Genomic DNA, 14,493 nt, shown 5'->3' with positions numbered 1-14,493 from the left:
CAAAACGAGGCAGATGTATATCTCTCACATAAATCTGTCTAGTTTTAACTTAATCTTAAGTCTGAGTAAAGTCAAAGTGCATTGTACAAATCTCAGCCTAAGTGTTACGCTCACATGACGCTCACTACTATCAGCGCGAAGTTACGAACATTGAGTTTCTCTAAAAACAGGTCAGCAACCACAAGTCCAGCGAATTTGTTTTAGTAGAGGTCACTGTTTGAACGGTATAAAATATGCCTAAGTATTTTCAACTACTGGGGTGCCATTGGCAATTATTTCTTAGTAACAATACCACTGTAGTGAGCTTCTACAAGAATACTTACAAAACTTAGATAGAACTCTACTAAAAGTTAGCTGGACTTGCAGTTTCCAACCACACAGACACACACACGCCCAGACACACGTCATGTGAATGTATGGGTGTGTACGTATGTTTGTGTCTCAAAAATTACTGGATGGGTTTGGCTGAAATTTGGAATGGAGATAGATTAGATCAAATACAAATCAAATTCAAATTTATTTATTTTCAAAAAGTCATACATCTTAAATTTAATAACTTAGGTACACCTATAATACTTATTTGTACACACAGTACACAGTATGATACTGTGCACACAACTATTTAAACAAATATTATTTAATTAAGATTAACACAGGCTACTTTTTATCCCGTAAAATTCATGGTTCCTGCTGGATTTTTAAACATATACCTCATACCGCGGACAAAGTCGCGGGCATCACTGAGTTGAATATTTTCTCGAAAAACAATACAGGAAAAATGAAATCAGTTTATTCTCAGCCATCCGAAAAATTACATTACATAGAGATATAAAGGTGAATCCAAATGAAAGAATTATTACGTCAAACAACAATGATTTTCTATTTTCCTCAAGGAAAATCATGAGCGGCTTACTACATAGTCAAGAGTGAAGGTTACGTAATAAATACACATTCTTAAGCGTATTCATGACAATAAGACGTGAACCCTGTCTAGTTCATCTTTTATCCCGATAGGGTTTGAGCAGAATTCGTCTCAATAAAGCGTCATCGTGACGTCAGCTATATTAGAACCATCTTATTTAATACTAGCTGTGCCCGCGACTTCGTTCGCGTGGAATAGTGACTTTTCGGGCAAAATGTTCGCCGTGATTCTTTAAATTGACATAACTTTTTTATTTATGAACCGATTGACATGAAATAAACACTAAATATTAAGTGAAGCTTACTACAATATATTAATGAAAACCGTATCTAAATCGAAAAAGCCGTTTTTGATATTAGCGTGCACAAACACACAGACAAACAGACAAAAAAAAAATTAATTACAATTTCGGGTTCGGCATCGATATAATAACAACCCCTGCTACTTTTTTTATATATATTTCCATTGTACAGACACCACTTTTCTACAATTTTATTATATGTATAGATTACACCCTAACCGCGAAATAAAGTATCGTGCTCTCTCTGCTATCCCATAAAAATGATGAGCCAAACAGAGAGAGCGCTACACTAACTTCATTCCGCGGATAAGGCATAGCTGACGCCCGCAACTTTATCCGCGTGGATTTAGGTTTTCAAAAATCCCTCGGTAACTCTTTGATTTTCCGGGATAAAAGGAGTCTATGTCAAACTCCAGGATGCAAGCTATCTCTACCAAATAAATGAAGTCCACAATTTTGTACATATGGATTATGTTTTTTTTTAAATCTCGTGGGAACTCTTTGATTTTCCGGGATCAAAATTGGATTATGTCCTTCTCCAGGATGCAATCTATAATAATAAGCAATGGAGCGGGAAGTGAAAAGTTAGCTGACAGACAAATAGACAGACAGACACACAAACAGGCACACTTTTGCATTTACAATATTAGTTTGGATTATGTAATATGTTTTGAAAAATACCTGTATGTTAAATTATTATCTGTACGGTTCTTTATATTCGAAGGAGAAACTGCTAAAAGGAAATGTTTGTTTAAGCGCTCCGCAGATATGTTAAAGCGTCTTTAAAAATAAAACCAGTCAAGTGAGAGCCGGGCTCGCACACAGAGGTTCCGTACCATTGCACAAAATAAAATGTACTTATACTTATATTTTTTAAGTTGCTCAGCAGCCATTTTAATTTTTTTAATATTTTATGTTATAGCGGCAATAAAAATACACACTTTGTAAAAACTTCAAATCTCTACCTGTTACGGTTCATTAGATACAGCCCGTTATATACAGACAGATAGATCAACAGACGGTCAGATAGACCGGGCTTAGTAATATGGTCCCGTTGACATCTTTCGAGTAGGGAACCCTAAAGCGATGCTACATTTTCAGTGGTGCAGAATTATTGTTCCAGATCGCTTGAGATTATCCGTCAACTTAAGGGCGGTTTCCTAACGCCGCGTGTTTCGGAACAGGTTTGCCATTTCTGCAATTTAGGATCGCAACTTTATGGGGTCTTCGAGCTATGTGACCCTCTCATTGCAAATTTAGATGTGGCATTCATTGAATTGATTCTTCTATAGATCTCTTTCTGATTGGATCACGTTTAGCTGATCATGACTCTTTGAATCACCCGTTGTGTAACCCTAAACTTTCTTATCAAGCTCAGAAAAAGAATAGAAAGAAAAATCGTTTCTTCACAGGCTCTTCCAACGCCTGAACAATAAGCCAAAATGCCCAAATGACGGAAATGCTGAGGCAACAGGTGTCACAGCTAATTAGAGATCTTTCGGAGCAATGCTTAAAATCTATAGTCACTTATATACATAGTATTGGTTTTGAAGTAGGAATTGTGGTAAGACATTTAGTATTCCCGCACAAAAGAAAACGAGGGCCTTTGTCAAATCGCCTGACGAGGCATTAGTAGGGAAAACGGGGAAGCTCAAACTTTTTAAAGGCTCTTTCAATACAAATAGGGTAAGCGTTTCGTGTTTGGAAACAGTTTTTTTGGACCCTTTTGTACAATGGCCTGATAATACTGTGTTTGTGTGGCATTGTTTATAATTTTTTCGCATCTATTACAAAGGTGTTTGATTTTGACAATCTTGGAACCATACTATACTAATATTATAAATTCTCAACAGGTGGACCTAAAAATGAACATAAAGACGAAAATCATGTCTAATGTCTACGTTCCGGCCCACTCAGTTATCGTTGGGAGCTCTGCACTCGAAATTGTAGATGAATATGTGTGATGACACATGGATCCAGGGCATGTTCAAATATCATGTCCAATGGCTGAGTAATAATTATTATTAACTATCAGCAAGTTGAAGTGGCATTGGACAGGTCAAGCTTGTCGTAGGAGTAATCTAAGTGGTCTCTAAAGTGGAGACCGCGTACAAGTAAGCGTAGTAAGGGGTACACTCCAGTAGGATGGACCGACGATAAATCTAGCTGGCGGTGGGAAATGGCTGGATGAGAAAGCCTGAGGGCCAGTAATTGTGATGGCACCCTTTGGGAAGTGATTCAGCAGTGGACGTCAAAAGGCTGAGATGATCTGTTTTATAATATTAGTTAATTAATATAATATTAAGTAGGTACTAATGTAGGTTCTCTTTGATGTGATCAAGCGATTACTCCCTATACAATATTCAACAATAGAATAACAATTAGTAATCAAACTAATTGTGTTCAAAGGTTGGCTATGTCATGTGAAACTATGGTCGAAATGTGTGGGAATGGAGTGTGATAAATCAAAGGCCTAAATTGCACCCTGTTCAAATACGCCCGGCAGCTCTACGGGATATTTATTAACTGTTAACATTCAAGCCCCTTTGACGTATGGGCGGTGAGTTTTGTATATTGATGATTTTGGTTTATATTAATCTTTCGCGCGATTTTTTTTTTGTATAAATAGTGAACAAACAAGCAGGCCGATCACCTGATGTTAAAAGTTAAACACCTGAACATTTACAGCACCAGGGGAACCACCAATGAGTTGCCAGCTTTCCAAGACTTTGTTGATCCGCCCCTTAAATAACCCCATGTTGAAAACTAGTCGGAACACCGCCGCCAAAGGGAGTTGGTTCCACAGTTTACATGTGCGTGGATAAAATATCTGACATGGGCGGTCGAACCAGGTGAGGGTGAAATTATTTAGTGGGCGGCTTGTGGTGCGGCTGTAAAAAAAAGCTGGAATAAGGACAAACAATTCCTCAGGACTTTCTAAGTTATAAAGGCGATAGAACACGTAAAGAGAACTTACGCCTCTGTGGTGCTCCAGGTTTTTCAACGAGCTGGTTAATTAGGGATTGTGCAAAAGTCGTATTGCCCGCTTTTCAATCTGATGAAATGAAAGAGGTTGGTGAATGAAACTGGAGTGCTGCGGTCCAAACGTGAGAACTGGTCTTCATTCTTTTGCACTTCATAGTGTAGGAGCCGGTGTTCAGGCTCAAAGTAGGTACTAGTCGTATCTTGCATTGCTTAGTCATTGAAAATACAATAATAACATTCAAGAATAGTCACAATATTTTATAAAATGCAAGATTATTGTACACTTGTTAGACACAAATGAATCTATCAACGTCAGAAAAATAATTTAACAGGGCATAATGTGGCATATGCCCTGTATCCAAATAAAAATATAGGTTACCCGGGAAAACGCCCACGGCCGCTGCTGGAACTTATATATTTGCTGGAATATAATATTTTATGTTTTTTCTATTTAATCTTATTTTTAGAACATATTTTTTACTTATAAGTTGTATATTTATAGCTCTCTAATAATGTCCTATCAACCGAATTTTGGCCACGGCGGTTAACCTCCACGGAGATTAAGTATATCAATAAATAGAAGTTTATTTCAAGTTACGAACACTTATAAAAGGCATTACACTAATTTAAGGATATAATTATCTGTATATATAAAAGGAAAAGCTGCCTGACTGGCTGATCTATCAACGCGCAGCTCAAACTACTGAATTGATCGGGCTGAAAGGCATGTAGCTATTATGACGTAGAGATTTGCTAAGAAAGCATTTTTGACAAGTGTAAATTAAAAATTTATAACACCCCCGACAAGTGAAGGTTACAGTTACTAGAAAAGAGCTGATAACTTTCAAACGGCTGAACCTATTTTCTTGGATTATAGTCTAAGTACACTCTCGATCAAGCCACCCAAAAACAAAAAAATTAAACAAAAAAAAACTAAATTAAAATCGGTTCATTAGTTTAGGAGCTACGATGCCACAGATAGATACACACGTCAAACTTATAACACTTCTCTTTTTTGGTCGGGGGTTAAAAATTCAATGCCCAGGAATAAAACACCAACCAACTTCGTAGCTCCGGGTTAGTATTAGTAATATAAAAGTTATTTGACAGACAACCCGTCCGAGAGACCCGTAACGAGTCCGATCAGGGAATCGAAACTCGTCATCTGTAGCAATCAAATATGCTAATCACTTGACCAACGGGGAAATTTCTATCTAAGAGTAAGATTGCATCACCATTACTTCGTTGTGGTTTCAGGTGCCTCAATCCATAAACTGGATTGAGATCAACCTACTTTCCGTTGCGTTCTAGTTTCATACAAGCCACTATACTAGGCGTAATACAAGGTACACAATAAGCGTGAGCAGTCAAATCGCCAATATGCTTTCTTCCTCTCATGTCCCGGCCACATTAATGCCAATAACCCGATGTTCAACGGCGTTTCGCGTTAAACGTAGATGTAGCCACGATCAACATACGGCAATGTCGTTTGGCGTTAGACGATTTGAACCCCAATTCAATTGGCATTAGACGTTAAAACAGTTCAAGTGTGGCCACTTAGTTTAACGCGTTGACTATCGCGATAATTATGGCGTTGTTGTGCATTGACGCTAACCTTAATGTGGCCCGAGCATCGCGATATATAATAATATACCTACCTATTGCATCATCAAGATTAAATGAGCCTGAGAAGTTTTAATTACGTATTAGTTCACAATTTTCTTAAGAGACTTTGTATAAGAAGAGAAAATTACATCTGGTGCAAGTGTTGCTAATATGTATTTGCAAGAAAATTTTATGATCGCAAAACGCGCATCTTTATTACGCGTAATGATTTTATACACCTTTGTTACTTGTTATCTGCCAAAATCACGATGATCCAAACTTCATAGTCGGTGATCATTCTTCCCTGTGTGCGTTTGTGTGGGATTAGGATCATTTTCATTTATGTTACGTGTTTGTGAACTTAATTATATAGGACTTACCTTGCCGTCGCTTTTACGATAGGCGTCATGTATGCGCCAGACTAAGCCAGGTCCAGCGCAACTAACTTCCCTGCCAACTTCGAAGTACTGCATAATGGGATTGCTTTCAAGTGGCGGCGGATTGTTGTTAGTTCCGCTCTTCAGCTTTGATATTATAGCAGCCATCCCGGGGATTACCCGACTGAGCGCCGAGGTTGGTTCGGAATGTTGGTCGCGGTTACTGTCTGAAAAGAAACAAATAGTAATACAAAAGCTATCCCAAGAAACTTTTAAAAGTGCTGAGAGGTGAACAAACAGGTTACCTAGTGTTCATCTATGCAGCTTAGTTCATAATAATTGCTCTAACCATCGATGTATAGCTCTAAATAATACACTATTGTCGGTTTTACAGGAGAGCTGTTCGATTGAAGTTCAGATTATGACCAGCACAAAAATCAATACCCATTAAATGCGAGAGTGAGTTTGTTTGTGATTTTGGTTTCTTAGCTTGTTCTTCAAAAACGTTGCAACAACGGATAGACCTGATTTTCTAAAAATATGTATTATAGGGGCTCAAAGATTCGTCACACCTAAAGAAATACTTAATATAATTAATAAACTGAACCTGAAAAAAGCTCCAGGATATGATCTAATTACTACAGAAATATTGTGAAACCTTCCAAAAAAAGGAATCGTTAAATTAACGACGGTGATTAATGCAGCATTTAGAATGAAGCACGTCCCTGACTTGTGGAAAGTTGCAGAAGTAATTATGATCGAAAAACCAGGAAAACCACCAAATGAGGTTACATCATACAGACCAACTTCTCTGCTAGCAATTATCTCAAAACTTTTTGAAAAGCTACTATTCAGCAGATTAAAACCTAATTAGATGAAAAAAATCTGATTCCCGACCATCAGTTTGGATTCAGGGAAAAGCACTCGATAATCGATCAAGTTCACAGAATAACGAATATAATTGAAAGAACACTAGAAGAAAAGAAAGTTTGTTCATCCGTATTTCTCGATGTAGCACAAGCCTTTGATAAAGTCTGGCATGAAGGTCTTGTTCACAAACTTAAAGTATTACTCCCTCAACCATTCGCAAACATACTTGAATCTTATATATCTGATAGAGTATTTAGAGTGAAGTAAGAGGAAGCCTACTCCAAACTCAAGGAGATCAAAGCTGGAGTACCTCAAGGAAGCGTTCTAGGACCTGTCCTGTATCTCCTGTATACCTGTGATCTTCCACAGCCTGATCATAATACCATCGCTACTTTTGCCGATGACACTGCTATCATAGCTGTGGGTAATACTGACCAGGAGGCGGCGGGAAAAGTACAATCAGCATTAAATGAACTCCACCAATGGACGAAAAAATTGCGAATAAAATTGAAAGATTCCAAGTCTACCCATATGATTTTACAAATAAAAAATCGAACTATCACCCTGTCTATATTGACCAACATAAGATACCTTATGCTAATACGGCAAAATATCTTGGAATGACTTTTGACAGCAAGCTACGCTGGAAAGCTCATGTCAAGAAGAAAAAAGAAGACCTAGAGATAAGGTACAAAAAATTGTACTGGCTCATAGGTAGAAACTTTTCACTATCTACACAAAATAAGAAACTCTTGTATAAACAGGTCCTAATGCCAGTGTGGACTTATGGTATCCAGTTGTGGGGTTGTACCAGAAAAAGCAACATTCAAATCATACAGCGATTCCAAAATAAAGTACTCAGGGGTATCATCAATGCACCCTGGTACGTCAGAAATGAAGACATTCATCGCGATCTTCAAATGGACTTCGTGGACTTTCGTTATTAGCAAACATGCTAAATCCCACGTATGCAGGCTCCATCAACATGTGAACGTCGAGACTATCCAGCTCCTCGACAACACAGACCTAAAACGTAGATTTAAAAGGACTTTTAGCCTTTTGAGCTAGTGTAGTTATAGTGTTAGTGCAGTGTAAAGAACACAAGAAAGAACAAAGTGAAAATTTAGTGCTAGTGCAATATAATGAACACTAGAACAAATTGTCATAAAATAATAACTAACGATAAACTAAGAAATATGTCAATGGACGGACTCTTAGCATTTAGATACAAGTACTTTTATAAGTTTAGGTTAACATAATATTATTTATTAGCTTTACTCGTAGGCTAGATTGTAATCCTAATAAAGTACTGCTGTCAGTACTTTATGCATATAGCCATAAAGTACTGACAGCAGTAAAAAAAAAAGATTTGTATGTGAATTTTTAAGAGTTTTTTTAATATTTAAAAGAATAAGTTGTTTTAGTATGTATGTAAGCTTGTTCATTCGTTTTCTCGTACTGGGTTTAGTTATAGTCCAGTCGTTTGGTAGTTTTAGTTATTTTAATTGTTCTGAAGATACTCCTTTCGATTTTTTATTTTGCCACTGTATTAATTTTGATAAATGAGATATATAGTACGCGACAGGTCGAGATGGCAATCGGGGTATGAGGCGCTTCCGTGCATGGGCAATTTAGATACTTTCTAAACAAGTTAAAAAGTTCTAAAGCCTTACAAACTTATTCGTACATGAGATTAAACATTCCAGTACGATGCCACTTACAAACCGACAGAGTAATTATTATTATGTTTGTATAAATTGCCATTACTCTTCTATGTTAAGCCACTTTCATGCTAGACTGCACGCTATCAATTTCTGATAAGACTACTCAGAATATAAATAGTAAGTATACTACTATACGTCTTTAAGTGTACACTTAAGTACTACACGCTTCTCCATACAAACGCAGTACGCCTATTATTCTGTTCTTTGTTGTTCTAGATATATAATTAAGCCATATATCGATTAATCTCTCCATTACCTATGCCCTAAAATAATTAATATAGTAAAATTTTATTCATTTTAAAAGCAAAATTATACCATTGCAAAATCTCTATTATAGGGCAAATTTTGAGACATCTTTATGCGTAAATACGTGTATGTACATGTTTAACAAGTGTAAATCAAAAATTTATAACACCCCCGATAAGTGAAGGTTACAGTAATAACTAGACTAGAAAAGAGCTAATAACTTTGAAACGGCTAAACCGATTTTTTTGGATTATACCTAGCTAAGAACACTCTCGATCAAGCAACCTTCCAACAAAAAAAAACTAAATTAAAATCGGTTCATTAGTTTAGGAGCTACGATGCCACAGACAGAAACACAGATATACAGATACACACGTCAAACTTATAATACCCCTCTTTTTGGGTCAATAATTAATACTGGTGTTACATTGCACCCGTGTGTACGCGGCTTGATACAAATGCGGGGGACGTTTGACTTTGAATCAACAGGCGTCATGACGCTCTCAAGGACATTGTGTTTCATACATTTTCCCTTCGGAATGTGGTTGCGGCGCGGCGACGTTATGTTTACTTACACCTATAATAATTTTACGGAGTACCTACGCTAGTGGAAAAAAAATGTTTAGATTGACGATCTTTAGAAAAACAAAACCGGCCAAATGCGAGTCAGACTCGCGCACCGAGGGTTCCGTACACGGGTATATTTTCCGACATTTTGTACGGCAAATCAAAAACTATTATGCATAAAAATAAATAAAAATCTGTTTTAGAATGTACATGTAATCCTTGACAGTCACGACAGATGGACAGACGGACAGACAGACAGACAACAAAGTGATCCTATACGGGTTCCGTTTTTTCCTTTTGAGATAAGGAACCCTAAAAGACAAAGAGGGTAATTTTACTTTCTTAGACCTGCCTTAACACATCTCTTTCCGCCTCCGATTCTGGCTCCGATATAACCACTTCCGTAACATCCCTACCCTGAAATCACCCTATTATCCACTAAAATTCATGTTAGAACTTTATAAGAAACAGGCACGGGATCGGGAAATTATCCTGTCTAAATTGCTTCAAGCTTCAAGCAAGAAATTTCCCCTGGTAGGTCTACTTCCGCGGCTACTTATTGGCAATGTCGCAAGGAAAAGCTACGTAAGCTTTCATTTCGAAGCTGTGCTGAAACCAATTACGGCTACCGGTACTTACCTCCTGGTGAGCTGTATTTTCATAACAGGTTCTCAAGTTTATAGCGCAAGTTTGACTCCTACTACTTATAGTATATTAGTATATTACACCTTACTTACGTCCGCAGTTACTGTAAGACACTAATAAACTCAAAATGATGTCGCTAGATAGTTCGGTAGTTATGTTATATTATATAACTAGTTATATTATATTATACGCACATAAATAATTATACGTACTCACATCTTAACGTTTTAATTATAAAAATTAAAACGAAAAAGTTAGAACTTCACAAAATTACTGACATATAAAACTGTCATTTTGGTGGATTATATTTCTTTATTTACAAATAAAATTAAGTATTCATAAAAATAGAACATATTTTCAATATATAGAAAGAAAAAAATCTAAAATTAATTCTTAATTGATTCAATAAAATAAGCTTGAAACACACTACAAAAACTGCGCGAACATGGAGTACCAAATTTAACTAGGAAACTATTACTAGCCGAGGCCTCGCCGAGAAAGGAAATATTTTTTTTTTTCAGTATAAATAAGTCTTTAACTAAATGCAAGGATTAACATACTATAAGAGGTCAAAATTGATAAAAATTCATTCAGGGCTAATGAATCCTCTTAAACGCGCTTCTTTTCGTACGTATTAGCCCATAGAGATAGTATATTAGCCTATTGTTCTTTGAGTTACTGTTGTAGATCTAAAACTTTGTCAGATATCGATTTATCTCTCTATTATCTATGCCACAAAACCACACAAGTAAATTTATATTTATTTTGAAGGTTATATAACCCTTGAAACATCTCTATTTTGAGCCAAATTTTCAGGCAACTTCGTGCGAAAATAAACCAAGTAAGAAACTACAAATTCAAAACTATAATTGGTTTTAAGGCAAACTTTAACTTACGCTTAGGAAAGTGGATTATTATTAGTCATAAAAGTTAGTCATCAACTTAAATTCTGATAATTTTCTTTAAAAAAAAATGTTTTGAATTGAGATTTTTATCTCTAACGGTTCATAGCTGCTTTCTTTGATGTGCAACAATTTAACAATCAAACTACGTATTCATAATTTCATAAGGAATTTTAGAGAAATGAATGAATCACAGCTCGCAGCCAACCTAGGTGACTAAGCAATAACAAAAGGCACGTTCCGAATAAAAAACGTTGAAAATAACTGTTAAATGGAGGGTAGTTAAGCGCCCCTTGTAGGGCGAGGCGCGATATAATCGAGATGATTATGATAAATGACTACTTGTGTTGCGGATCGATTCTCGGCCGGTTATGATTTACCAACGATTCATTGCACTTTCCATCAGCATAGATAGATTTACAGAAATCGTTCTTCTCTAAGAAATAGAAACCCAAACAAAAACATTTCATGTGAAAAATAAGAATCAGTTCCTATCAAAAAGTTTCGGCCATTAAAAGTAGTGATATCGAAAATTATGGGCAGTTCTTTGCTAGGCTCGGTAAATGGAACCATACAGTTTTATATGGTGTATCTTCTTCGACCACCTTCAAGCTGTCATCGCATTCATAGGGATCCTGTTAAAATGTGTTTTAATAATTTATGTCTTAATATTAACACCACAAATTGAAGCTCATTTGGATTGGTCTTCTTGTTTTCAGCTTGACAACATTTTTGTACTCCTTTCAAAATTTAAAATCGCTATGATAGTAAAAAACGAAACTATGTACATATTATATAAACTACATTTTTAATTGTAAAATATAGTAAGGGCCTCTTATTTTGGGTTTTGTATCTTCAAACATTTTTCATTTTTAACCCCGACCCAAAAAGAGGGGTGTTATAAGTTTGACGTGTGCATCTGTGTATCTGTCTGTGGCATCGTAGCTCCTAAACTAATGAACCAATTTTAATTTAGTTTTTTTTTGTTTGAAAAGTGGCTTGATCGAGTGTTCTTAGCTATAATTCAAGAAAATCGGTTCAGCCGTCTGAAAGTTATCAGCTCTTTTCTAGTTACTGTAACCTTCACTTATCGGGGGTGTTATAAATTTTTAATTTACACTTGTATGTATTTCATACATCAGTATTCAATTATAAAACCCCTGGTAGCCTTTTGGGTAAGACGTCCACCTCCAATTTGGGAGGTCAAGGGTTTGATCCCGGGCACGCACCTCTTACTTTTCGGAGCTATGTACATTTTAAGTAGTTAAATATCATACGCTTTAACGGTGAAGAAAAACATCGCGTGGAAAAATACACGCCTGAGTTCTCCATAATGTTCTTAAAGGTGTGTGAAGTCTGTCAATCCGCATTAGGCCATCATGGCCGACTATGGCCTTAGAAACTTTTCTCTTTCTGAGATGAGACCATTTGTCCGTGTGCTGGGTTGATCATGATTCAATTATATACATTATACATAATACTTCCATGGAATTTTCTTTCAATTTCAGTAACAATTTCTACGGCAATTACGGCAAAACAAAACGATGCTAAAAATCCTTCTTTTTCTTGTTTAGTTTCTCTATTAAGTGCCAGACCAGCACAATGTTAACTACTGTAGCAAAAGTTCACAGATAAGTTGACCGGTCTATACTAAGGATTTTTTGGTAACTGGCATTTGTTTCTATGTTAACTGAGCTATACAACAAGTAGGTAAGGATGTACAATAAACGAATAATTAACTGTCAGACCTAAATGTCTTGAAATTCTGATCCTGATACAGCAAAATGAATGGCAGAAATATTTTTCATAGAGCAAATAAATCAGTCAATACAAGTCTTTAAAAGGTCAACAAAATCAATTTTCGTTATTGGAAAATGGTAATGATAATATGTAGGTATATTATTATTCGACTGAAGCAATGATAATTCACAATACACGTGGAGCTTCTGGGGTCGTTTGAATGTACAATTAATTTATGCTGATATAGTTTTCCAGAAAGGATATTTATTACTAGAGGATGCCCGCGACTTCGTCCGCGTGGATTAAGGTTTTTAAAGATCCCGTGGGAACTGTTTGATTTTCTGGGATAAAAAGTTGCTTATGCCAATTACAGGGACGTAAGCAACCTCGTTACCAAATTCCATACAAATCGTTTAAGCGGATGGGTCTTTAGGAATCCCGTGGGAACTCTTTGATTTTCCGGGATATAAGGTAACCTATGTCCGTCCCCGGGATATAAGCTGACCTTGTACCAAATTTCGTCAGAATCGGTTAAACTGTTGGGTCGTGAAAAGGTAACAGACAGACAGACAGACACACTTTCGCATTTATAATATTAGTATGGATTTAATTATACATATTTAAAACATTAAATAAGTAGTATATACTTATTATTATTATTATTGTCTTCAAGTCAAAAGTGAATCTAATGCTTCTTGTAAGAAAGCACGCTTCAACCTCATCATTGACTTTTATTGGGCACTAAAAAAACTCAATAGCAATCCACAGTTCGTGGATTTTTTATCAGAAATGACATTTAAAAACCGGAATAGCTTCTGCGACCATCACGAAGTACAATACAAATTAGTAATTGTCGAACAAACTATTCCATAAGGCCTTAAAATATGTTATGTCATGTAATAGTTTTACGAACATTAAACGGCCAAGCAGTACTTTTTTAACCAAGATTTAGGGTTTGTAGAATCAGAGCTTGTAAGTAGAGTTATTTGTTATTTATTGTTATAAATGTGATATAGTCAAGAGCATTTAAAGCTATATACTTTGGACTTGGGATAGCTCCCATGGTCAGAACAAATCTAAGCTCAGCGAGGGGCTTGGCTCTACTAGAGATCTCATAACTTTTTACCAGGATTATGAACTTGAGTCTTCGCAACCTTTTTACATGAAATGTTTTTGGTGGGATTTCATTTCTTTTTGACAGGTGCCTTAGATTATTTTTTTGATTTATTTCTTGTAGGTTCATCATTTTCATGGCCCACTCTCTATCGTTACCTCTTTTTTTAAAAGCTTTTATTCAACTTGCAATTTACTCGTATGTAACTGTGCGGGACAGCCCGGAACAATAACAGTGCATAATAAGGTGCCGGACAGTTCTAGAAAATTGGGGAATAGACTGCGTAAACACCAATTTAAAAATAATAGAGTATTGTCTTACCGGGAACGAAACAATAGGTCAAGGATCGAGCAAGCGTAAACACCTATTGTCTTCGACCCTTTTTTTGTCCTCGACCCTTTTTTATGATGCTGCCACAAAGCGCGACTTTTCCAGAATGTACGAAAAAGAAGATGGGCGCATAGAAAAGTAAGGGACGGACATAGCCCAAAACAG

The 14,493-nt window shown here is 36.3% G+C and overlaps 1 protein-coding gene across 1 annotated transcript in view; it reads right to left on the bottom strand.

Moving 5' to 3' along the window:
• Positions 1–14,493, bottom strand: part of LOC123880546 (SCY1-like protein 2) — a 111,591-nt gene that overhangs the window by 63,347 nt on the left and 33,751 nt on the right. The window contains exon 2 of the mRNA XM_045928720.1: positions 6,194–6,417. Within this exon, the coding sequence (XP_045784676.1) occupies positions 6,194–6,358 (165 nt within the window). The 5' untranslated portion in view covers positions 6,359–6,417. The remainder of the gene's footprint in view (positions 1–6,193; positions 6,418–14,493) is intronic.

This window comes from Maniola jurtina, chromosome Z, assembly GCF_905333055.1.
Source record: "Maniola jurtina chromosome Z, ilManJurt1.1, whole genome shotgun sequence".
In the NCBI taxonomy this organism is placed as follows: Eukaryota; Metazoa; Arthropoda; class Insecta; order Lepidoptera; family Nymphalidae; genus Maniola; species Maniola jurtina.
This window is presented reverse-complemented; position numbering and strand designations above follow the sequence as displayed.